At 43.8% G+C, this 26,422-nt stretch overlaps 1 protein-coding gene across 2 annotated transcripts in view; it reads left to right on the top strand.

Annotated features, from left to right (window-relative positions):
- The first annotated feature begins 24,409 nt into the window (after nt 1-24,409).
- Nucleotides 24,410-26,422, top strand: part of ADTRP (androgen dependent TFPI regulating protein) — a 35,288-nt gene continuing 33,275 nt past the window's right edge. Inside the window, exon 1 of one of the 2 annotated variants that reach the window (XM_061449472.1) lies at nt 24,410-24,904. In XM_061449472.1, the coding sequence (XP_061305456.1) occupies nt 24,752-24,904 (153 nt within the window). In that variant the 5' untranslated portion in view covers nt 24,410-24,751. The remainder of the gene's footprint in view (nt 24,905-26,422) is intronic. The other variant, XM_061449471.1, reaches the window with a different exon arrangement.

Raw genomic sequence — 26,422 nt, 5'->3', positions numbered from 1 at the left:
AACACGTAGGTAACTCTGCTCCTCCCAAAGGAACAAGTTCTCTGGCAGATTTTCAAGCTTTAAAATGATAAATGCCCTTGCATTCTTGCATGAACAACTCTGCCAAATTCTCTTCCTCCCTCTGAGCAGAACTCAGACTTTCCTGGAGACCTCTCTGCAGCCATGGATAAATCCTGTATTTTTTTGGCAATGTTTAAGTGTTACTGTAATCTCTTTGCATGCGCTCAGGTGTCCATGCAAAAACACCACCAAAACCCACCCAAAGTATTCAGTGCCAGGCACCTAGCAAAAGCTGGGGACATACACATTAAATGCTTTGAAAATACCACTGTGGAGCATGCTTCTCAAGCCACTGACTCCAGCTAATTCACAGGCCTTTAGAAAAGGGCCCACTCAGGCCAGCGTCCACAGACGAATGTTGTTGTTCAGGAATACAGCATTGCTGACTGCAAAGAAAAGAAGAAGCAAAAAAAAAGTCAGATTTCTTCGCTTCTTCCATACATTACAGTTGCTTAACTGAAAGACTTCAAATTTTCCTGTAGTCATTTTCTGTCTTTTTTCTGTTATGCTTCCAAATAACAGGCATTCATTTGTGAAACTCAAGAAAAAGGAAGACGTTGAAAAGCTATTGATCTGCCAGGTGGAAAACTAGTTTCCAGCACTTTTTTTTTTTCCAGCTTGGAAAACACCACATCATCCCTTCAGTAAAATACTAAAATCATCATAAAATTGTTTTATAACAGGAACAATCACAAAGACAATTCATTCTTTTTATTTTGTTTTCAAGCCTGCACATCTATTGTATGCCATGCCTGTATGTATAGTCAGTTGTGAATACAGTTCTGGGACTTGTTCACAGTGCCAATTACAACCAGAGAAGAAAATCCTGCTAGCAATGCTGACATTCATCCCTATGAAAAAAGCATCTCTAAAATAACTGCTCATGTGCCACAGAAGATGCCAAATTATAGTACCTCCCTTTCCATTAGTCATTCCACAGCATTGTTCCCTGGTGCCACGTCTCATGGTTCCCCAGCAAGAAAGCAAAGATGCACCCAACTCCCTGCTACCTTTAAGAGACAGATTAAAAGCATTTTCTTTTATATTTTCTTGTAGGGGTTGAGGAGGAAGTGGGCCATGAACAGGGTTACAGAAGAGTTTGGGATGTTGCAGTTCTAGACAAAAACACTTCTTTGCAGAACAGCAAGAAACAAGAATGCTTCAGATATTTTCTCCAACTACTTCCCAGCTTATTGTGTCACCTCTCTCCAAAATAAAGTGCCTTCCCTGCACTGTTTGGCAAAGCCTACTTTAATGTCGCCTGGGCCTGTGGCATTTTGTTCAGCAGCAAACAGAAGCCGCCAATACCAGCAGGTACCCATTGATTGCCTACTTCAGCTATCACTCCTGTCAGATATAATGGGGGCTGACATCACATCTTTCTCTATACTTAATGAGCACTGTATTGCAAGGGTCAGAGAAACCCTAGACAGACAGTACTCAATGTTGAAAAAGAGCTTTTAAAAAAGTCAAAATCCTGTTCTTCCTGTAGTTGCTCCATAGTGGGTGAAGTTGCAGAGAAAGGACAGCTTTCAAAGGCATAAAGTGGATTCTGGCATGTTTTCCCCTTTTGTGTTCCAAGCTTTGGATTGGAAAAGGCTGCACTGAGGGTGGGGTTTTTGTATTAGTTCAGTTGTGCTGCTAGACATGTATTTAATATTTTTCCCTGATATTCCTGTTATGAGAAGTTGCAGCCAGAGTTAGGGAAACATTTATCAATAAAGAAGGCACATACACAATTACTACAGCATGGTCTGAAACAAAGGGAGTTCACTTTTCATTACTCTGAGACATTGGAAAGGCTCTGCCATTCTTCACTTATTCTCTCTCTCACCAATATTCAGCTATTGGAAACTGGCACCCACCATTACCTAATGAAAACACAGTCTCCTTACAAGCTTTCAGTGAAAATACTGGAGGTGGACAACATCAGTGTGGTTGAGGTGGGAAGGGACCTGTGGCAATCATCTGGCTACCCCCCCCCCCCCCGTTCAGGTAGGGTCACCCAGAGGTGGTTGCGCCAGGAGCATTTCAAGAAGACTTTCAAGTATCTCTATAGAGATTATGCACATAAAACATTTGTTTTCCTCATGTAAATGTGCAGAGTGCTTTATTTTACCCCAAACATCCTTCAACAAGAAACAAATCACACAATGATGAATAGGTCCCAGTGCAATGGAAGCAAGCCTTCAGATGCTGCATGATTGGGGTGTGCATTAGTTTCTCCCATGACACCAATCAATCCTTCCACTGCTTACATGAGAAACAAATAATCCTGCTTTCTCTTTCCTCTGACCTCTATCTTTTTGCCCTTTCACACACCCAAACTTTGCCTGTGGTACTGGGCCTTCAAAGAGGATTACAGAGACAGAGGGATCCTTTTTTTCCCCGAGACACCCAAGAAATGTACAGCCAACTTTCTAATCATCTTATTCCATCACAAGGGACAGCAGGGGTGACAAACCAGCCTGGAAATCTTACGTGGGTCAGATGGGTGGTTATGTGGGCAAAGCAGTGACTAAGCAAGTTTCAGTTCAGCTAGCTTGCTACTCTTCCCCTGGGGAAAAACAACTCCTGTGTGAATAAAGAAGTGGTTAAATGTGAGGCTACGTGACCAGATCTCTCACAAGTCTTCAGTATTTGGGGATTCATCGGCCACTGATGCATGCATTTCTGAATTTTGCTAACATATGATAGTAGAGTTCTGCATATTACTGTCATCCAGGCAACTACCCTGTGGCTGGTTTTTGGGGGGGTGGTGGGGTTTTTAGACTTTGCTGACCTGTGGTGGTAACCAGCTTTGCAGACAAATGTCCCTTATGTGAGGGACCTTCTTCACTGTATGCACAACAGTGTACTTTTTGGAAGCTAGCACTGATTTACCCAGAACTTTCTCATTTTCCTATTAGGTGCAATAATATCCCTGCTCCAGCACCAACTGAAATAATTAGGAGCCATATCTCTGGGCTTCAAGAGGCTGAGAATGAAGCCTCCAATTTGCTGTGTGAGATTTTCTGTAATAGCATACCACAATGAGCTGGCCCAGAAGCAAGAGACTTATTCAAGAAGGTGGTTGGGGCAGCAGGAGGTTGAAATTGCAAGTTTCTCTGGCAAAACTGAAGCTTCCTGCCCCTACCTCTAGCAAGGAGATCCAGTACCAAGGTACTGCAGTGCCTGCACTTTTAAACAGGGTTTAACAGCTGGGTTTGTTTATCCCAGCTGTTACCATACTTGATTCTTCATTAGAAAGATGGTGTGACTATAGCAGCCCAAATAAATGGGCTATTAGTAAGTGTATTTCTTGATAGCTGAAAATCATATTAATGATAAAAAGAAAAAAACCCATGATCCATTTAGCTTGTCAGCTCACACTTTTCTCTCTGTTTTGTATCTCAGATTGGTTAATCAACTCTATTTTAGTTTTATTTACAGTTAACTTTTACTGGTGGATTCAATTGCAAAGGCTGAAGCAGGGAGGGGACACAGGACTGTATGAAAACCAGCTGTTGACATTGCATTTTCTTTTTAATGAGACATTTCTGCATTGCTTTGCCTATCATTGCCTAATTTGTGGCCAATCACAAACACATTCCTACAGATGCAGATGATGACAGTGTCAGAAGACTCTCATTGTTCTGGGGGTCACAGGAAGTCAATAGCAATGGAAGGACTTGGGATCCCCTGCAAAGAGATTTCTAGTGTTTTTAGAATTTGTCCTTAACAAAAATCTAGGGTGAAATTAAATTAGACAAAACTACTTCAAATTAATGTTTTGGCAAAGATATTGTGTATGTTATCATTCCCACCATATACATTTGATTGCTGTGTCAGGTTGCTTTCAGGCTTTTTCCACAAACACAAATTGTGCCAAAATGTGAAGTTCTCAATTAACCGTGCAGTCTATTGTGTGAGCAACCCAAGCCCAAAACACAGCATTACTCGTGTCCTTAACCCTGTAAAATGCATTAGAAAGTCTGAATTCACATGTTTCAAATTAGCTTACATCAGAGATGGACACAGGCTGTGATATGCTGGTACTGCACACAAAATATCCCTCCTGTGTGACGCTATCCAGCCAAGGGTCATGAGCAAACACAAGACAATAGCCATAAGCATACGGTAACCAAGAAGGGAATCACAGCAAGGGGCAGCCTCTACTGGAACAAATGCTATGTACAAGCAAATCTCAGGGGTGCTAAAATGCTTTGCTCCAAGGAAAGGCTAGGACATCCCAGGAAAGGGCATCAGTCAGCAAGACTCAGCTGAAACACAGGTTGCCCCATCTGCACAATGCAGTGAAAGCATCTCAGATACACTTTAAAGAAGTGGTCCTTTAACCCAACCAAGCTTGTGTGAAGCACCATACTGCTTGGATCTTTTTCCTGAGGACTTACATAATGCTTTCATGTTCACACTCGCCTTATCATTCACTGCTGCATTGATTTGGTTTCTCATGCTGGTGAAGTCCTGCATTTCACCGGCTGTCACCTACCAACTCACTTGGATTTCTTTAATCAGGCCATTGCTTCTCTCCAATTCAGCGAGCCAGTTTCTAATGCCTAGTTGCAATTGATTTACCATCAGTATTATATAGTTAAGGCTGTTTGCTTTATTCCTGTATGTTCAAGATTCCAATGGCATTTTTACTAGCTCTTCCTACCTCACTAGGCTGCAGTCATCACCAACGCAAGAAGGAGATACAAGATGAGCAGACCAAATAGGCTGCAGCTACGCAGCTCCTAAGAAGCTCTGCAGCACAGCAGCAGATATCAGCTTCTAATGCCATAACTTTGAAGGGAGATGGCTCCCCATAAATCATACCCTGTAAAAACTCTGCTGTATGAGAATGGATATTGCTGAAAAACTAAAACATGTAGATCTTGAAATTAAACTCACAAATGAATAAACTATTAATAGGAAATCATATCATGTATTCCTTCACACCCATCTCTTCCCCTGTTTGACGACTGTCCACTAACATGTCCCAACTTTCAGATGTATGTGTTGCCTGACATAATTCATCAAATAGCTTAATCTATATGACAAAAATTATGCAGCTAATTTGTAAGCAGACTCCACAAGTATTTAATATTCAAAATTCAAGCTGCGGTGATTAGTCTTGATTGAACACACGAATCAGCCAGCATCTTTCTGTATTTGAATGATTAACTCCATTTTTTTAGAGGAAAAAAACACTTATGATGAACTCAGAAGCTGCTTTCTTGGGGACAACTCTGATATTTGCTGGAAGTCTATCCCTCTTTTCTTCCACCACTCACCCCCCAGTTCCACAGCACTCTCACCAGTAAACCCATTTGCAGGAAGTAGACAGAAAATGTGGATATATTGCAATATATTCTTGTAGAAATTTGGAATTTACTTTTACAAAAGTTTTCTGCAACACTTCCTCTGACCCCTGATTTTTCAGGCAAATAATGAATTGATTCTGATGAACAGTGGGCATCTTGCTGACACCAACTTTCTTTCTCCTCCTCTGTCTTCCTTGCCTAGATCAATGGATGTGAAAGACCACAGAATGGGTGTCTTCCACTTAACTATTTTCAGAGGAAAATCTTGAAAGTTTTCTTTCTCTGTCTTAAGATGAAAAGCCATTTTGAACTTCATTGTCACTTCAGCACCAGCAATGAGATCAAAATGAAGGGTTTCTTACCTCCCCCCTTAGTGTATACGTGGAAGAATATCAGAGACCATCTGATATTCTGATTATCATGCCACATTTCCTCTGGTGGCAGATGTTCTCTTCATCCTTGGACACTGTTGTCCTTTACTAGTACAGTGGAAGAATGGTCTAGAACAAAAGACTCTGCTACTAGAACATCAGTATAAATATCCTACCACCAGCCTGATTTGTAATCAACTGCAAAATACACTAATCACCTATGTGTGGGAGATTACTGGAGCGGTATGTATCCTGTAAAGGTAAACCACCATGGAAAGAGCACAAGATCCCCTCAGAAAACAGCCTTCTAGCAAAATCAGAGAAGCACAAATTCATGTCAAGATGTCAAGTTTCACAGACTTCATGTTTTGGAAATAACATCAAAAAGTAAATGTTGACAATACCAAAAAGGAATCTGATAGCTGTATTTACAGTTTCACTGTGCTAAAATTAATTTGTTTAACTTAATTTCAAAGCCACCTTTGCTTCATTTTTCAGTCAGTCAGGTAAAATCAGTCAACAGATACAAATCGTACCTATCTATACCCTCAGGAAAGAATGGGATGGAAATGCATGTTTCAGTTGCTCTGAAGTGTGCTGGGAGGAGGTTTTGGGGGTCATTCTTTAATTGTAATTATTTTGGTCAAGAATAGTGCAATTTGGGGATATTATTTTGAGTCACAATGAAATCACACTTAGAAAGAAGAACCCAAAAAACAGAAGTGATAATTGAAATGATGGTGAAAGAGCACCTCTATCCTGCCCCTAGCTCCTTGTGCGACAGCGAGGGGATGGTTGTTCAGGCACTGCACATGTTCCAGCTCTTTCCTTTGCCTGGCAGGGAAGGTCTAAGGATCTTCTGGGTTTTGCAGCTTCTGCCCAAGGGGGAAGGAGACAGAGCAACCTCAGGTTTCCACAATACAGACCTCAAGAGGGCAGACGGTAGCAGGAAAGTTGGTGGGTATGTGGGAGAGGGAAGGGCAAAACAGCACTGCTTCTGGGGATAGGGGGAAGGTGTTCTACTGATGTTTCTGCAAGAGGAATTCCCCAGCAATTTGTTGCCATTTCTGACTGAAAAAACAGGACCTGGGGAAATTCAGCACATGGATAAATGGCACTGAGAAATTCCCAACTCCTTATCTCCCATTTCTGCTTCAGATGAGGCAACTGAGGCCTGCTTCTGCTCTTCAAAGTAGCTGCATCTCATGTACATACGCTTTCGATGCATCGTATAGAAATAGTAAGCCTAGATTTGTTTCCAGAGAAGACCAAGTCAAGGTTGGACAAGGTGCAAGGTAGCAGAGCTGTGCTTTTTTTATGCTGCAGGGTATTTTTAGCAGCTCCAAGGGGGAAATCCCAGTTTCAAAGTGAGCCTTGTCCTACAAACAGGAGCTGCCTTATGACAAGGAACCCATCTCACAGGCTCTTGTAGGAAAGGAAAGATCACACCACTCCCCAGGAAGAGCGATGCCTCCAAACCTAGGATAGTGGAAGGAGAAGAGGGCATCCGCTCCATCATGAAGCTTCCTAAAAAATACTGCACTCATGGAGTGTGCCTGCAGGCACACAGGCTGTGGTCTGCCATGGAGTCACTAGTGACAGGGTACAGTGTGCTAAGCAGTTCCACTCCAGCCTTTTCCCAGCCCCATAGAAACACCTCAACACACTCCAGTCATGAGAGCCCTCCCTTACCTGGGAACACACAGGCATGATGAGGACAACCCACTCAGGATGAACAGGCATGGATGGGACCCTGTGCTGCCACCATTGTCCTGCATTAGGGGATGGTACCCAGCAGTGTTTCTGTAGCACCCTTTTCAGATGCTAAATCCCCATAAGGCAACTTCCCACCTCCCTCAAAAGACTGGAGATGAGAAGCTCCTTTCCACACTAAAGCCAGACCCTTTTCTCCCAGGACAGGGTAATTTCATACAGCAAGTGACCAGATGGCAAAGCTCAAGTGTTGCACTAGCCTGTTTCGGGGGAAAAAAAACAACAACCCAAGACAAAACTGACAGAGCAGAGGGAGAACCATGTGAGTACATGCACCCACTCACCAAAACACAGCTGGCTGGAGCTATTTTTAGACCCACTTTGACAGGGTCTCTTTAAATTTCACTGGCTTTTGTCAGTTTGCATCACAGAGCTAACGTTGTTTAAACAGAGCACATTATTTTTGGCCCGTGAATCACAGGACTCACTCGGCAGCCTTTTCATGCAAACTATCAAGAGGCCTCTGTTTTCTCTGCACCGGATTATGGCAAAAAAACCCTTAATCACCAGGTACAGCGATTGGCTTCAAAGATTTGCAAATTAGGAGTAAGCTATCAAATAGCTTCCTAGGGGCTGCAAACCATACAAATCCCATTGCCATTAATGAGGGCTTATGCTGCTAAATAATAGTATCTTTTCTACACATGCATGTATATATATATACACACACACAGAGAGCATATAGAGCCTTTCAGCTGAAGGCTGATGGAGTGCCTGGCTGGTTTACCCATGTAGAGGAGCCACATGGGATTTTCCCAGCATAGCATCCTTGCTAAACCTAACCATCAGGCAAGCAGGGAGGTCTCCCCGGGACCCCTCACAGGGACCATCCTTTGGGAGCCAGCACCCTGGGAGCAGTGTTGGTAATCGTTCAGCTGTGGTTTATAAGGGAGATGCTAGCAGAGGAGCTGTGGGAGTGTTCTGAGGGAGGGTGAAGCACCAGGGGACTTTAAGTGTTGCAGAAATAAAAACAAGGGAGAAAAAAAAAACAAAAGCAAAAAGCCGGGGAAGGGAAGGCAGTTTGTTTCTCAGCTGTGTTCCCAGAGACCTCTGTAAATACGTATGCCTTGTGCTTAACCACTGTCAGTGGTGACAGGGATCTTCCTGGCTCCTCTGTGGCGGAAGGAGGAGGAACATCCCCATCCCCAAGCTCAGCGCCTACGTAGGAGCGTGGTTCCCCAGCCAGGCTGGGCCACAGGCAGCCCCCCTCCTGCCCTGGAGCATCACCAGTGCCCTGAGTCACAAGCCTCGGTGCCTCAGCCAGCAGACCACAGCCTGCATAACCCTTGGGGAAAGCAAAACAAAAACAAGCCACATGCTCCCCCTGCTCCATCCCGGAGGATGGACTTAAGAGATGATTTGCAGCTGTCGCACAAGATTGTCAGCCTTTGGAAGCATCATCCCCTTCACAGTGCCAAGGGGAGGGCAACAGGAAAAGCAAAACCCCAGGGAGGGTACAGCTCTGGGAAACCCAGTCCTGCTGCTGAACCATTCCCAGTTGTTACTGGCTTTCCTCAACTTGTGCACATTCAAACCCACTATTTTAGAACTGCAGGAATATCCAAATCATGACATATGTGTGAAAATGAAAGGAATGCAAATGTTTGGATTTTTTCACTTGGATCTGTAGATTCTCTTCTGCTCTAAATAAAAAAAAAGAGAGAAGGAAAAGTGAAAAAGCACATAGCTTGCATTTCCCAGGTTGAAATAAAACAATGCACTTGCTCTTTTGCACCAGAGATTTCCAGGCTCTTCCTTCCTCCACAGAGACCAGCCCCTCAATGCTGCCAGTCTCCTTGGCACAGCTGGAGCCTGCGGCAAGGCCCAGGCAAAGGGCAGGGCACAAGTGGGTTGTGTCCGAAATAACTTTAACTGCGGCCACATTTCCTCTTCAGTGCCCTGTATGTGACAAGTTGGGAGCCTTGCCCAATCCTGTCTAGCCCGATTTTTCTTATCCAAGGCAAGCTGTACTGCAATTTGTGCAAAAGGGGTAAAGAGAAGGTGGTGGGGAGGGAAGTAACAGAGCCCAAAACCCCAAGGAAGTTGGGAGGGATGAGAAGCAGGATTAGAACTGCAACCATCATTCCCAGAATAAAAATGGTAACTCCTGAGAAATGGTGGCTTGGAGAGACTCCAGGCAGATGCAGATTCTCAAAACTGCGTATTTCTTCATACAACAAAACAAACTCTGAACGCCACAAAGCAACCAGAAGAATCAGCCCTCTCCATTTTAAAAACCACTTTCCCAATGGGTAGCAGCAGTCACTGCCTTCGCTAGCTGCACAGCGTCATGGTGCAGGCACTTAACACCATACCCCAGCAACATGTCCAAGCACAGCTCCTCACCCATTTCAATCAACCGTCATTTAAGCATCCCAAATTCAATCACCCCAGAAGAGGCTGAAAAGCACATCTCAGCAATACCTGGGGTGGGAAGCTCGGGACCACCCTGCAGCACAGCTGGCACATGGGTAGCTGGATGCTGCAGGCAAGGCACTGGCTGCACTGCACACAGGTCACATCACCTTTCTTTTCCTCACTCTCCTCACCACAAATGGTGAGAAAGACAAATGCATCCAAGTCTCAGAGTGAAGTCTGTAACAAGTACTTGACCAGGGCTCAAAGCTAAAGTAGGAAGAAGTGCATGAACACAAAGTCAGATGGTTGTTTCTTTCCCCTGAGCAAACATTTCCATTTTCTTCATCCTCCGATGACACATTCTCACTTTGTAAGGCAATCTTGGCCCACTCCAGCATCTTCTTTGCAAGACATATCATCATCTGGGACTTGCGGATAACATTTTCACTTAAAAAAATACCTATTGCATACAATTACCACTGTAGCTTAATAGGGAACATATTATCTTCAAAATAAACATGTTGGGCCAATGAACTTCAAGTGACTTTGAAACAAGGCTTACCAAAACAGAAGCAAAACATATGTGAAAAAACACAAAAGGCTTTTTTGAAAAAGCATGTATGAAAAATGCAGGAAGTAGATGCCTACTTTCTGCATTCCCCACACACTACAGAGGGGAAAAAAAGGTTTGTCCATGATGGAAGATTCCACCAGAAGCAGGGGAGAGAGAGGAGTACATGGTGAGGGAGAAAACAAAGCCTCCTTCACTGGGGGAGAGTGGGGATAAAGTTACTTCTATTGAAAGAGAGAAAAAGCATGATTACTGTTAGCTGCTAGTTCACCTCGGCAGTTGAGCTACAACACCAGAAGAAATGAGTTAGTTTTGCTGTTGAGAGGACACACAGACCTTAACAGATCCCAGGAAGTAGCATCAGGAGAGCTTCCCATCAGGTCCCTGGGACAAAACCACAGCAGATGAGGGAGAAGCAATTGACATCTTAATGCAGAGCAAGAGCCCATGCAGGCAGCTGCTAGGATCATCTGATTTTGGGAGCATGTCAGAAGGTGACAGGACAGTTTAGTGACTTGCATGGCAGAGCTATATACTGTATGATACCCCTAAGGAGCCCAGATCCCTTCCTTACAGTGTTTCACTGGAATTTAAAGTTGCTGAGCTATGCCTCTATTCCTTCACAGGAGACAGCTAGCATAGGAAGCTTCTCCCTCCTATCCCCCAAAATGAACTGGGTGGAAAATGAGCAAGGGAAAAAGAAGATGGGCAGACACCCAGCTGTGCAGGACTGCTGTGCACCAGTGGAGAAGGGACGTACAAAATCAGTTTTCTGGTTTCCTTGCCATTTCTGTAAGAATTGTGTAATGCCAAAAAGCTGACCTACCTGCGAAAGGGCAGGACGCGCATCACTTCCATTTAACTGGCATAAAGCACCTGTAGTTGTTAAGAGCTGTCAAACCCAACAGTTGCCTCCTTCAGATAAAACTGTGTTTGCTGTCCACATGTGCACATGGGGAGGTGAACTCTGTCCACTTAAATGCTGATAGTGGGAAAATAAAGACAGATATTCAGGGACCAGTGGGTAGGGAACAGAAAACAAAGCACAAGAGAACTTTTTAAATAGCTTTGAGGCTGCTGAGTATATCCCAATACCCATGTTGCCAACCTGGGAACTGTGCAGGCCTATTCTAACCCCTGGAAACTGGGGCAGCCCCAGGAGTTTCCTCTAGTAGGTGCCAGCAATGGGGTACAGGATGCTAGAGGAGAAGCAGACATCTCAGCCTGAGTCTAACCCCAGGCTGGCGTCTCCTGGGGATGGTTCTCTCCAGGCCACAGCTGTGGTGCAGCTCAAAGCATCTCCAGGAAAGTTGATGAAATGGGCAGAAATTTTGGGCTGATGCCAACCTTATGAAGCTTAACCATGCCAAGTGCAAGGTCCTACACCTGTGTCAGAGCAATCCCAGGCACAGCTACAGGTTGGGCAGAGAAGAGATTCAGAGCAGCCCTGCGGACAAGGACTTGGGGGTGTTGGTTGATGAGAAAATGAACATGAGCCAGCAGTGTGCTCATTGAAGGAGGTTGAAGGAGGTGATCCTGCCCTTCTACTCTGCTCTTGTGAGACCTCAATTGGAGTATTGTGTGCAGTTCTGGTGTCCTCAACATAAAAAGGACATGGAACTGTTGGAACAAGTCCAGAGGAGGGCCACGAGGATGATCAGGGGACTGGAGCACCTCCTGTATGAGGACAGGCTGAGGAAGTTGGGGCTGTTCAGCCTGGAGAAGAGAAGGCTGCGTGGAGACCTCATAGCAACCATCCAGTATCTGAAGGGGGCCTATAGGGATGCTGGGGATGGACTTTTCATTAGGGACTGTAGTGATAGGACAAGAGGTAACGGGTTAAAACTCAAACAGGGGAAGTTTAGATTGGATATAAGGAGGAAATTCTTTCCTGTTAAGGTGGTGAGGCACTGGAATAGGTTGCCCAGGGAGGTTGTGAATGCTCCATCCCTGGCAGTGTTCAAGACCAGGTTGGACGAGGCCTTGGGTGACATGGTTTAGTGTGAGGTGTCCCTGCCCATGGCAGGGGGGTTGGAACTAGATGATCTTAAGGTCCTTTCCAACCCTCACTATTGTATGATTCTATGAAATAACTGTGCTTGACTGGGTGGAGAGCCCATGTCAGCCGAGGGAGAGGGAAAAAAAGGAACAGGGTGAGGGACAGGTGGTGAAGACTGATTTTTCCATGGGGCTAGTGTGTTACCCCTAGAGAGAGAACAACTTTGGGCAAACAAGAGCAAGTTCATGTGTCTCCCTGACTAGAAGAGGCGTATAGCCTCTGAGGGGATTTTCAAGTACAAATGTGCTGGGGGCAGCAAAAGCTCAACAGTGGCAGCTGCAATCCCAGTTCTTGTGCAGTGCTTCTCAGCTCATTCTGTGTGCCTTCATCCTAGTTTAAAACAGTGGCTGAAGTCACCTAAGGCCCTGGATTTGGGGATGAGGTTGATAGGTGTATGCTTTGTCACTTTCACTGAAGTCTAATTACAGCTAGAGGTACTAAACAACTCACTGGGAATATCCTAGATGCTGGACTTATTCAAGCTTTCAGTTCACCCTACTTTAGGTAGAGGCTTAATCAGTGAATAAGCAACCTACAGGATGAACGTGATTTCTGTCTGAGGAGTGGTTAACACCATGGTCTCATAAATCCAATACAGACAGACTCCTCCCTCCATCATAACGCTGTTCCAATAGAAAAGAAGGAATCCACATAAAGCCATTCAAAATGTCATCACAACCATTACATATATAAATGTGCACACCCACCTATAAAAATAAGTAAATATAGGGAATCCAGAAGACAGAATCCCCCTCCCTACTCCACCAAGCCATTTTTTTATTCTAAAGCAACAACCTTAGAAGTATATCCTCCTTTAAGTAATCAACACCCAAAGATAACAAGGCCACTCTGAACTTGTGCTCCTGATATAGTTACCAACTTGAATATTGGTTTGTTTCATTGGGCTTTTTTTTCTACATTTGAAAAGCAAAACAATTTGAAAAAAATATAGTCCATCTTCTCCGAGACTGTTTGGCGTTTCTTCTTTCCATTTCTTTAGGCCACTTTCCCTTTGCCCTCCTACTTTCTTCCTGTAGTTCTCATATTTTTCATTCTTGAACCTCACCTTTTTTGCCTGCCAAACTTTTCTCCATGGCCTAATTGCAAAGCTAACTATTGAGGCTCATTGAAAGAGAAGGTGTGCTCAGTGAGACCAATTACACAGAATGGAGGGCTTTTTTGCTCCACTGCAGAAATATGCTTCAATTAAATTTTTAAGAGTCCATACGTGTGCCGCAGAATTATGTGGCTAGCTGTAACAGCAATCCTTGAACACACCACTTAAAAATGCCCAAACCACTGCGCTACTGAGTCAGTTCAAAGAACTCACTTAAATCTATATTCTCTTACATGTTTCCATATGGTGTTCCTCTGTATTTCATACTTTTATTATACATCCAGAACAAAACACCAAAGAGTAAACAAGGTATCCCATTTGCTGTTGACTGTATGTATTCCTGTGTGTATTCCAAGTCCCTGTACATTGAAGTGCAGGGCTCCTGTTGAAGACCAAAAGAGGAGGTTTCGTTTCAGAGCTTGTCTACTTCTCCCCAGTGTAAAAGACTTCCTGATGAAATCTGTTATCTTCTTTCTTCTGTAAGCTGGAGTCAGTATTGGAACGGCTTCTGCAAGTCTAGCATAGCCATGAGTTCTGTGGAGTCACTAGGGAGTCACAAAACCTAGTTTTATGGAAGAAACAGACTTGGGATTTTAATGCCATGCAGCTTAGCCTTTTTCATTTTTTCTTCTTCTTTTTGTAATTAACTGATTACTCCCCACAGTTGGCGTTTTCAATAGTCTATAGCAAAGCCCCTTGCATACGCCAGCTTCTCTGTTGCTGGGGAGTGAGCTCCTGTCTCATGAAGGTCCAACTCATCTTTGGTGCAAGTCGGATCTGTTCAATATTTTAGGCATCAATTTCACTCTGAAACAGGCTTCCAGCAAAGCAATACGAAGCTGCACTGTTAAAGCCCTCTGCTAGCTTCAGGCCCTAAACCTGCAAGCTGTCCTGGCCAAGGGCACTTCTGGTGCCTGGCAGTACCTCTCCTAATCGACTCTTGCTGTGCTCATGGAAACCATCTCCAGCATGATCCAGCCCCGGTCATATTCTGCGTGTGTGCGCACACACCATCACACTGCATTTCCTGGCTCCACTGGAAGGAGACTCATGCATGTGGCAGGAGGGAAGTTCAGCAGTAAGCTTCATCTGGCTAGCTGGGGGAGCAGGGCTGCTACCTCCCACACAGTACAGATGCAGGCCAGGTGGTTCACAGGGTCTTTGTTACTGCAGTGCACTGATGGAGAAGCTTGAAGGAATGCAGCTTTGGACAGTCTGGAAGTCATTATCCCGTGGCGCCGTCTTACAGAGTAGCTATTCTGCCTTACCCAAGGCTCTCTGAAAACCTATGCTGCATAAATGTTACACTTTAATAAGTGAAATACAGCTTTACTCACAAATAGCTGCCAGAGTATATAGATTGCTCTTTGAGAGAGAGGGTGTGTTGAACTAGAAGAACTGTTCTGGAAAGTGAAGATGTTCTGCTTGAGGCTGTTAGTAAATATCTACAAAGAACCACAAAGGCCCAGATTCATTCAGCACAGACCTTTGCTGTGCTGTACAGTCAGCAATAGTCACACGTGATACTTGGCCTTCCTGAACTGCATGCTTTACAGATCTATTTCTCAAGAAAGGCAAAAAGGGCAGTTCAAAGTGTCCTGAGCATGTGCTGCAGTCATGTGCCACATCCTAGCTACAGCTAGGGGGATTGAACTAGACATTTTCAGCAGATGGTAGTTTGAGCCAATGACTGGGATTCTCCACAAAGCCTTTCTTCTAACATAGAATCAGCTTGCTTCAGCTCTAACACCAAGCTGGCCACCAGAACACAGAAATTACAGGCCTTTATATGGTGAGAGTATATTTTGTTGCTTCCCAGTCACATATAAAGCAAAGCTTCTTTCCACTTTAAAGTGTCCTAAAATGATGTTAACTTCTGAGCCTGGAAATTTACATCCCAATGAAGAGGAGAGCAAGACTGAGAGAAAAAAAGGTAAGAGCAAAATAAGTGAAGCTGGGAATGATCATCCTTTTAACATGGCAGTCTCTGTCCCTTCCATTCTGGTGTGAACTTTAGGTCCCTTCCTTTAACTAGCTGTATTTGCTATTTGATTATTCCTTAGTTTTCATTCATTAGTACAGACAGCTTGGATTCTCCTCCTTTTTTCCATCTTGAAGCATGCATAAAACACTGTCCAGTCTCCTAACACTAAGCCCACTTAGCTGACAACATCACCTTTTGTTGCATCTGTAGTAGCCTGAACCAGGTCACTTTAGTCCACAGTGACTAAATGTTTAGTTAGATGAACAGTGCCATTTGGGTTCATGCTTACTGCATGACCCCATCAGCAGACATGAGGAAAGAAACACAGACTATGGTTATGTACATCTGTGCAAATGAACTTCTGCCACTAAAGTCAGTGAAGCAACACCAAGCCAAAACCAAGGGCACATGCAAGCTCTTAGTATCAGCTCAGAATCACCTACTTTTTCCCCTGTGTTTTCTGCATACATGCTGGGCTGAACTCCAGGGATTAATTTACCACCCACTGTGCAGTTTTGCAGAGGAGGAAGGGATCAAAGACTCTTTCAGCAAAATGAAGCTGTCACTAATGACGCAGAGGCTGATATTTCCTCTTGGCAGCCAAGGGAGCAGAGAGGTAGCGCTGGCACCTCATTAGGTGGCACCAGCTCTCCTCCCCATGTCAGAACGGCACTACTGAAAGGCAGCGCTACCCAGCCCAGGATACACTTGGCTGCAAGAAAAGCTTCAGCTTCACATCCCAGCAAAACTCCAGCTCTGCTTACGCAAACCTGGGACTGAGAGCACCCAGGAAGAGCCTTATCTAGGTCTGAAGTCCTTTTGATTATTTTTACACTTTCTCTTTTTTTCCCCCTACGTATTTTCTTGTCCTGATCACCGGCACCAAAGGAGTCACTGCAAGTCAGAATCCCCCTGACAGCCACCTGCAGCAGTACCATTCAGCATCAGAGTATATTAGCACAGGCAACTCCATTATCATGAGGCAAATTTTGGGAAAAAACAGGATGTTCTTAACTCCTAACTTTTCTCTGTCTTTTCACACTAACTTCTGTCTTATTAATTGGGACCAGCACCCCTGCACAGCTTGTCTAGTAGCTTAGGTTTCCTTCTTCAAAACAAGAGTGATGATTACCCCCTTTTAAACCATCTTGAAATGCCCAAATAGAAAGCAGTACTGCAGATCACCACTGAGTGTTACAGTTAAACAGCAGCAGAAAGCTTCTGATGAAAACAAGCAGGCAGCTCTGTCCTGCATAACGCAGATGAACTCAAGCTCACTGCCAAACACAAACAGTTGTTTAGCTGTGTAAACAGTGGAAACAGCTGATAACTAGCATCTTGAATTTGGCAAGGACAGGTTTCTTTTCCAGCCCCACTTTTAGGAGACAAGAATGCAAGACAGCTCCAAGCCTTTGAGAAGGGAAGCTAACAGCAAAGAGCACTTCTCCCCATCAGCTCATCCCAGAAACAGAAGTATATACAAACTACCTATGTTTTCCCTAAGCAACTAATACACATAACCAAATAGTTCAAATCTCTCAAACTCATATAGAATTAATGAAATACAGCATATTTTCAGAGGGCAGTGAGAAGGAAGAGGTCAACACAAGAGTTTTGTAGCAAGTGATTCTATGGGGCCTTATTCCAAACTCAAATTCCTCACAAATATATCTGATTATCTGACCAATAACCAAATGAAATGTTGCAGAAGCTGGAGGCACTTTTCCTCAGCACTGAAAATAGCTCTAAGGAAAGGAAATGTGCCAATGTACATCATGTAATGGAACAAACAGTGGCAGAAAGAAAGTTAAGGTGGATTTTGACAAGAGCAATGAAAAAAAAAAAAAGTTGTGTGTTTTGTGGGTTTGGGTTTGTTCTGTTGTTTTTGGGGTTTCCCCCTCACTCTCTTCCCCTCATCCAAGTTAATTTCTAAGTAGAATAATTTTTTAGGAATAACTTTTTGTTATAGAAGACAGCCCATCTTGTAAACAGCTTCAGAGCAATATGCTCTGCTACCACTAAATCAAACCATGAGATTGGTCAATGAGAAACTTAACACGAGCTGGCAGTGCGCACATGTAGCCCAGAAAGCCAACCGTTTCCTGGGCTGCATCAAAAGCAGCATGACCAGCAGGTTGAAGGAGGTGATCCTGCCCCTCTACTCTGCTCTCATGAGACCTCACCTGGAGTATTGTGTGCAGTTCTGGTGTCCTCAACATAAAAAGGACATGGAACTGTTGGAACAAGTCCAGAGGAGGGCCACGAGGATGATCAGGGGACTGGAGCACCTCCCGTATGAAGACAGGCTGAGAAAGTGGGGACTGTTCAGCCTGGAGAAGAGAAGGCTGCGTGGAGACCTCATAGCAGCCTTCCAGTATCTGAAGGGGGCCTACAGGGATGCTGGGGATGGACTCTTCATTAGGGACTGTAGTGATAGGACAAGGGGTAATGGGTTAAAACTTAAACAGGGGAAGTTTAGACTGGATATAAGGAAGAAGTTCTTACTGTAAGGTCAATGAGGCACTGGAATAGGTTGCCCAGGGAGGTTGTGAATGCTCCATCCCTGGTGGTGTTCAAGGCCAGGCTGGACAGAGCCTTGGGTGACATGGTTTAGTGTGAGGTGTCCCTGCCCATGGCAGGGGGATTGGAACTAGATGATCTTATGGTCCTTTCCAACCCTAACTATTCTATGATTCTATGACATGCTACATCAAGCTCTGTGAGGATCAAATAGAAATACTCTCTTACTGCCACCTCCATCACCTATAGCACTGCTGGAGCACAGGCAAACTGCAGATAAGTGCTGTGTGTCAGAACTGGGTACTACTCAGCACAGCTTTTTTGATAATACGTGCTTTACCACAGTACTTTGAGGAGGTGGGAAAAGCCATGCAGAGAGGAAATTAAGGACTACAGTGAGTAAGTATACATATGAGTGCTAAGAGGAAGCTGGGGGAAGTGGGCTGACCTCCTCACAAAGAGGCTTGTGATGGGGAACATCTTTATGTGGGGGTTGATCCTGGTGATCAAGATAAGAAGAAACAGAGAAAAGGCAGTAGGCCCCTTCAGGTTAGGGAAGCAGGGCAGGGCTTGATCTGTACATCCCCTTCCCATCTTCAACAAAGAGATAGAAAAAATCAGAAAGATATTCCCAGGGCAAAGGGGCAGGGTGATAGGGAGCAGTTTAGCAGCTCTTCACAGTAGCAGAATTGCTGCTGAAGAGCAGTAGCCCAAGACACTGAGATACTATTGCTATAGAGCTGCTGCTGCAGGATTTGCTTTTTTGTTTGAGAAGGAGACGAAGAGCAGCATTCACTTGGTAAACTGGACACTAGCCTGCTTCCAGCGCTCCATTAGAGCCTGACTGCCAAAACAGTGCCTCACCAAGGGCTGCATCTCAGCCTGCACAGCCCCCTGAGTAACAACACCTGTTCCAGTAAGGAACCACTGGCAGCTGACCGCTCAATACACAAGTAGGGTCTGAAGCCATAAGCTGTGTCAGACCCTGCTGATATCTCATGTGAAGGCTGCACCAGTGCTCTTAGTCCCCATTGCTAGGCAGGCAGTCTGACCAGCCCACTGGTTCAAACTTTGTTATGTTGTTGACATCATGTTGTTAAACATGCATTGTTAAAACATTGAAATCTTTGTTTTAACTTTGTCTTTAACAGACTGAAAATATTATTTTGTTGTTCAGTGTCTGGTAAGGAGCAGGAACCGGACACTGGTTTGATGTACAAGGATTTTAGTATTCTCAAGGAGAGGAGATCATTGTACTTGCCAATCCAGCTGACACAGCACTTGTCACCCCAGCACTTCGCAAGGCTTGGGAGGCTCCTGAAGTTGTGGCATGCTTTATGATACCAGTAACAGGGTGCAAAACACTACCTCTTCAACATCTCTTGCAGAATTACATCCTTTACTTCAACATGCTTTAGGTGTTATTAGTTCCAAGGCTGTCAACATGACCTTGGACACACCATTTCACTGCTTTGTGTTGTACTTCTCCATGCACACTGTGGGGATAATAGTTTCCTTCCTCTGCCCAACATTTGTTGCAATTTAAGTACCAAAGATTGGGATAACAGATTTAGGTAGTACATCAATACAGGCAATAGATAGGACTTATTATCTAATACCAATTTGTAACAATATCTGTTAAGATAGATTTGCACATAAACTACACCATTTCAGCAAGCACTGACTGGTGGGGTGATGTTGGATGATTCTTCTATTGGGTGATTCCACTGTAATTTGGAATAGTTATTTATGATTATACATAGACTGATATACATATTGAGAAGATATCTAATGAGAACCAGCCATACTTTCGCTGTTAAATATCTAAAAACTGCCACGGCATTTATGCTCTAGCACACTGTGGCATGAGTGTGTGTTTCAATCTGAACTTCAGGGTTTTTATGCGCAATTTTTCTAAGATGTCAAAGATTAATTTTGCGACTCTGACAGAAAATGGAAAAATATAATTTTGCTTCTCAATTTTACATCTCTTCAAACAGTATAAAAGTTCTTAGAAACTGTTATGAATTCATGAGAATAATGCTTTTTATTTCTAAGAAATATTCATCTTGCCAAGAGAGAAGACACTATTGGGGTTTGGTGATATAGCAAACTAATTTCCACTACAAGTTGGAGATGATGAGCTAAGCAAGCATTTATCCAATCAAATGGTTTTTAATTTCAGCATACCTACTTCAAGCACCCAAGCTGTTAGCTGAAAAGGTTTTGTTTTGATTCATGTCATCATTTGCATTCATTTTAGAGTCAGAAATGTCAAATCATTGTTACACAGAAAGCTTTGTTTCTGGATCAAAGTGACATTGCATTTAGCAGTCTGAATAAACATACAGTTTAAAAGCCAGTGGAACTCAATGGGAGGGAGAAACTCCAAAATCTGAATGAGTACTTGAACTAGTGAATCCAGTTTCTTCTTGTACACCAGTCATCATTTTGCGATTGAAAAATCCATCTGGATTTTGGCATTTTTGGAAAAAACTTTTTAACAACAGTTCAGAGCAAACTTAGGAAAATGATATAAGCTGTCTTCTCCTTAAAAAACATATATTTAAAAAAAGAAAATTCTCACACAAGGCAAAGGGGAGAGGCCCGTGCAGGAGACTGCAGAAGCTGTCTTTCAACTGTATAACTTTCCTGCTTGCCATACACAGCAGGTAGCTGTTGCAGCATTGCCCATTCAGAGATTTTTAATGCAATATCTCAGGATATTTTTGTTGGTCTTCATAAGTTGTGACTATCACTGCTCATCGCTGGGATTTTATTAGTAGTTAAGTAGTTAAAACGCTTTTATACTTGTCGCTCACACAGCTGTGAAGAAGAGTTGGAAAACTCAGACCCCCAGAAGCTGCTAAAGCCCAAGACAAATAAAACCAGAGAGAATTAAATCTTGTGAATTACACTAACCACATGATTTGAGGGAGTTTGCCTCAGGATTTGAGGATGCCTGGAGCAGACTATGTCAGGTTTGCAATTTTGTCAATTATGCTTCATTTCATACATCAGAACCATCACAGAATGAATGATTACAGATGTCCTTGGGGACACAGAGCTCAGACAGCCTTGTGTTACATGCTGAAAAGCTTTCTTGACTAATGCTTATCAGAAAATGCTTTTTCCACGCAGACTTCTGCATTACCTGCAACTAAATCAGAATGTAGCAGAGACAGCCTGTTAACTCTGGACACGTTCACATAACACATGGAGGATGTTGAACAAGAACAGCCCTAGGCCCCACTTTCAAGGAATGCTGCCCTTAATGCAAGCCAGCTTACAACAGCAGTAAATTAAAAATAAATAAATTATGAAACCCACACACGAGGGAATAGAACTGCATTGACGATAGAAACAAGTGTCAGAAAACTAGAACAAAAATTTACTCATCCAACTCCTTGTGTTTTCTTTACCCTGTAAAATCCCCTGACAGAGACAAGTTCCAGTTGCGTATCAGGCCCTTCTTCTTAGATTGTGCCAAGAAAAAGCATCTAAATATAAAAATCCAGTTTTACTTTTTAGGTCTCCAATACTTTCTGAGGGCTTTGCTTGGCTTTGAATCTTTTCCTCCCACCTGGCTCAAACTGCTGTCACCTGCCAGTAATTTCCTGCCTTGCTCTTGCCTGTTTTGTCATCATTGAATGCTACCCTGTCAGAGGGGAAATTTTTGCCAGTGCAAAAATATTGAACAGTATTTGAAAGGTGCCTGACTGGTCTCTAAATGAATTGTCAGCCCTAGAGGAAGCACAAATATGTGTTTCTACCAGCTGCCCCGTTAGCAACAGGCTGAGGTAGTAACTAAACACTGTATGGTAATGATGGACGTACAGGAGACTGTTTCATAGCTTGGAAATACCATGCCCATCAGTGGAGACACACAGTCATGTTGCAAACAGACAATGGTGGTCTAAAATGCTACCAGTTTATGCTGTTTGCTGTCATCTCTGTACCTGAATATGAATAATACAAGAGGCCATGAGTGGAGGATATTTGTATATAAGGTGATTTACAGCTGCAGCTAATTGTCACCATTCTTCAGTGAACCATGTTACTGGACAAACTGGGAGCTCTCAGTTTGCTTCGGTACAAAGTCAGCTATTGCTGCTTGAATCAGATGAGCCCCTGAAGCAGAGTGGAAGCATTGGCAGGGTGCATAAATGTGGCACAGCTCCAGGGAAGCAGCAGATGTGAACTGGGGTCTGGTACCAAGCAGATGGAAGATTTCCCTAAGCCATCCTGCTAGATCTGAAGCAGCACATCTGGCTGTACCTGATGTGCTCCTTCTTTCTTCCTTCTCTCCACTCCCTGCAAAAAAGTTTTGGGCTGAATTTCTTATTCCATTAAACCTTCAGTAGATGGAGAGACTGTGTAAGATCTGACCTTTCCAGTGTATTCACTCACTGCATCACACTGGCAGTGAAATAAGAAAGACTCCATGAAGTGTGGTGTGTTGGACTTTAGATCCTATCTGGCACTCATCCTTTCTTTGCGATGTTTCTGCATCCAAGTTTAATCCCTTTTCTAGCCTGAAGGGTATATATCTTGCTTCTTGTATATGGGAAAACAAAGCAGATGGTCTCAGTCTGTGGGACAGGTGTCCGCATCAGAAAACTGTCACCGTACTTGACACCTTCCCAGCCATACTGGCCAAGATCCTCCAGAAAATTAAAAACATACCTTGCCATTTTGCATACATTTACATTCATTTGCATGCATTTGGGCACCTCCCAAGCAGAAGCACATGCCTTCCCATTTTTAAAGTTGTACTATAGCAAAGCCTCAGAAAAAGTGCTGATTGCCTGGTGCCTTTGATATGCAAATCACTAATAAAAAAGGTCCTTCCATGTCATAGTCCTATTCTCTTTCTACCTTAAGTCACAGGGATGAGTCTTGACAAGGAGGAGCAAAGTAAGCAGCTCATGACAGCACTGCCTCAGCACTTCCCCAGAAAACCCTTTTCTTAGGAAAAGCCTGATGACATTGTCAGAATCAAAAAAACTTTTTTTCTGGCAAGGGGTTTTCTCCTCCAACCTCAGCCAACCGCAAAAGGCACAAAAGGATCTACATCTTTATTTTCCCTAAGTGAGGCAGAAATATTTCATTGGGATTGTGATGGCTGGAATGCCTGGAGAATCTGGATGCGGGTAATGTGAATTAGAGGAGAACTCAATGAAACACAGGAGACTATTGAAGTGCCTTATTGTAAGGGCTGTTTCCCAACATGCATGTACATTGCTGTTTGAGTTCATAGGAAGTCATCCCACATGAAGCCTTATGTCTGGTACCAGGCGGGAAATAAAGTGCAAGAGGAAAACCAAATCAAAACACAGCAGATTGCCCAATGTGGCCTGCAGGCCAGTTAGAAGGACAAAAAACCTGAGATCCCTTAAGGCAGTCTGCTTGTCCAAAGCCTAGCCCTGCCCATGGGGACAGCCTTTGCAGGGGCAAGAAGAGCAGTTCCTCTCCCCATTCTCCATGGGGAAAGTCCAGGCACTGGCTTGGGCATGGTACCTGCTTCCCACTGAGGCCCCTGTGAAACACTCAGGCATCCATTACTGCTGACAGCACTGCAATTACAGACTCCAGCCCAAATAAGGAATGCCATGTGTGTTTTCCAGCGCTAATTAAGGCTATTTGGTGAGGCAGGAGGGTAGGGAAAAATGAGAATTTCCATGGGAACTTTTCTGACTGCTTCATTTTAGTGTCATTGTGTGCATATTGGTTCTTTTCTTTACCCCTGCCCTGATGGTGGGACAATGTCACATCAGGGAAGAGGGGCTGTCAAAGGTGCTTGGCAGCAAGCAAAGAAGCAGATACGGGAGATATTCTGCTCAGTGCTTACGCTTTGTCACACAAGGCTTTTGTCCTGTGTCTCCATCCCTGCCAGAGCTTTGAAGCAACTCAGGGTTTAGCCAATGTGGCGTGCACAGTTGTGAAGGATCCGAGCTCCATGGAGCAGCATAAAGGCAGCAGGACCTATGCCATAAAAAAAAAAAAAAAAAATATCCAACAGCTGCAGTGATTTTCAATCCAGAGGGCCTTTGCCTACGAATACGCTCAACTTCCTAGCCACCTTCGTAGCCTATCAACAAATCAACTTGTTTTTTTCTCTCACAGACCGTTGTTTCCCATTTCTTCCTTTGGCACAAGGGAAAAACAGTCACAGAGGCTTCAGAAGCTGAGCTGGAGACATGGCTGCACCCACAGATACGAGTGGGGAAAATGACACTTTTTCTCACTTGCTACCCAAAGCATGACAGCCTGTTACACAAAACCAGCAGCAAAGCTGGCCATACTTTTGACAAAAAAAAAACAACCCAAAACTTATGTAACTCTGCAACTAATCTTTGCTAATCTTGAGAAGGCATTTAAATCTGGTGAATAAGCCGCTTCTTCTCCCCCCTTGCTCCCCCAGCCTGTCTGTACAGTGAAAAGGGAAACAAACAGAAGCAAAGTTCACAGCCTTGTGATTATTCCTTTCAACGAGAGCAAAGTGGCAACGTGTTCTGAGCCAGCTCTGAAGTAAACCCTCCTGTCCTGCCATTTCCCATGAACAGTGACTGAGGACCTTAAGAGAAAAGCTGCTTTTAGACTGATTATCACTTGCTCTTAGCTAAAGCATGGAAATCTCTACTCTTGCAATGTACCATTGCCTTGCTTTTGTCTGGTATTCTTTCATTGCCTATTCAATCACAAACATAAGAACAGAAGAGCGGCCATCTGAAGTGTTCTTTTATGGTGGGCAGTGGAAATATTTGACAGTCCTCAATCTGGTAAGCAAATTGTGTTGTACAGTGATACCAATATGTCTATTTGTTTGTCTGCCATCTGTGCCTCAAGACATATGCAGCTGGTATATTTGCTGCTGTTAAACTGCTTCCTTTAATGGTTTATACCCCAAAGGAAACTACATAGGGATCCATGCTTGTGCTGTGAAGTGTATTCACAGGTTTTATGCAGAAAGAATCTTGGCTGGTGAGCTTCTTGGCTTTCAGAAAGTACTCTGAAGCTAGCTGCCTCCTTGTGAAAGAGACAAGCTATTAGTGAAGAGAGGTACAGAAAGGCAGGGTATGTCCAGCCACGAGACATGCAGGTTTGATGCACGTTATCTAACCCTTAAATCAATACACATTATAATGCTGCTTGGAATTTTACGTCAAATTTTTAATAGCCTTTTATGTCCTTCTAATTACAGAAAAGGTAAAACAAAGCATAGTACAGTGCTGATTTAGCCATTCAGAGTACATGCATAGTTTGACAACCAGTTGAGAGCACAAGGGAAAGAAATTACAGCCTGTAGAGAGAGGTACTTGTGGCATTACTACGTGTGTTTTAACAGTGCTAGTGTTTTAACTGCTTGCTGCATTTCCAAAAAGTATACAGGAAGACACAGACCATAATGTATTCTGATTCTCCTGATATGCTTATGTTTCATAAGACAGAAATCAAAATGAAAGCACGTGAGATACCCTGTGGGAAGCTTGTTCACAGTGCATGTGGTTCATAAGTGATTTGTGGCAATGGTGTCAGTGGGGTGGAAAGATTGGGTGTGTGGAGAGGGCTGCTAGGAGGCGCAAATTTCAGGGACACTTGCTAATCTGAAGGATGACTAGACTTTTGTCCCTTCCTCATTACTGTCAGAGTTAAATATCTGTGGGAGGTCTGTCCCAGGGTGTGCTTGTCTCAGCTTTTACTCTCCAGAAGAAGATACTCCATGGTAGAGTTCAATGGAAGCCTAAAGGCTCCCCAGCTCCAAGTGGCACCTTTGGAGAGCTCCAGGGTGTTACAAAATTTAGGTCCCTTCCAACGTCAACCATTCTGTGACTCTGAAATACTTGGAACCAAGAGGCAGTGAATGGCACATGAGTTGGCTACAACAGGCTTCAGGGAGGCACAGAGCCCTTCCCAGTGACCAAGCTGGCTGTGGAAGGGTGAGGGTACATATGTCACAGCAGTCAGGATGGCATACTTATGGGTTGTTGTTATGTTGTCTTTGTATCAGTAAACCTAGGCTTTTTGCAATGCTTTAAAAATTTTTTTTTCTGAAAAGCCAGCAATCAAATAGTCAGGATCCAACAACCTTAAAGATATTCAGTTCATCCTGCTGGGACATATGTCAGTAGCCCAGAACACCACCAGCCAAGGGCTTTGTACCCATTTCCTCTCCTGGCCCCATTAGAATATCATCCATTCTTTCAGGCAAAACAGTATCTCCATCTCCTGGCAGCATTATAATGAGATCGATCACTCAGTATATGACACAGCTTTAAAGCATGAGATCAGGAGCAGAA

The sequence above is a fragment of the Pezoporus flaviventris genome, unplaced genomic scaffold (genome assembly GCF_033815535.1).
Source record: "Pezoporus flaviventris isolate CSIRO_AGI_PZ_B2104156 unplaced genomic scaffold, CSIRO_AGI_Pfla_v1 ptg000007l, whole genome shotgun sequence".
NCBI lineage: Eukaryota > Metazoa > Chordata > Aves > Psittaciformes > Psittacidae > Pezoporus > Pezoporus flaviventris.
This window is presented reverse-complemented; position numbering and strand designations above follow the sequence as displayed.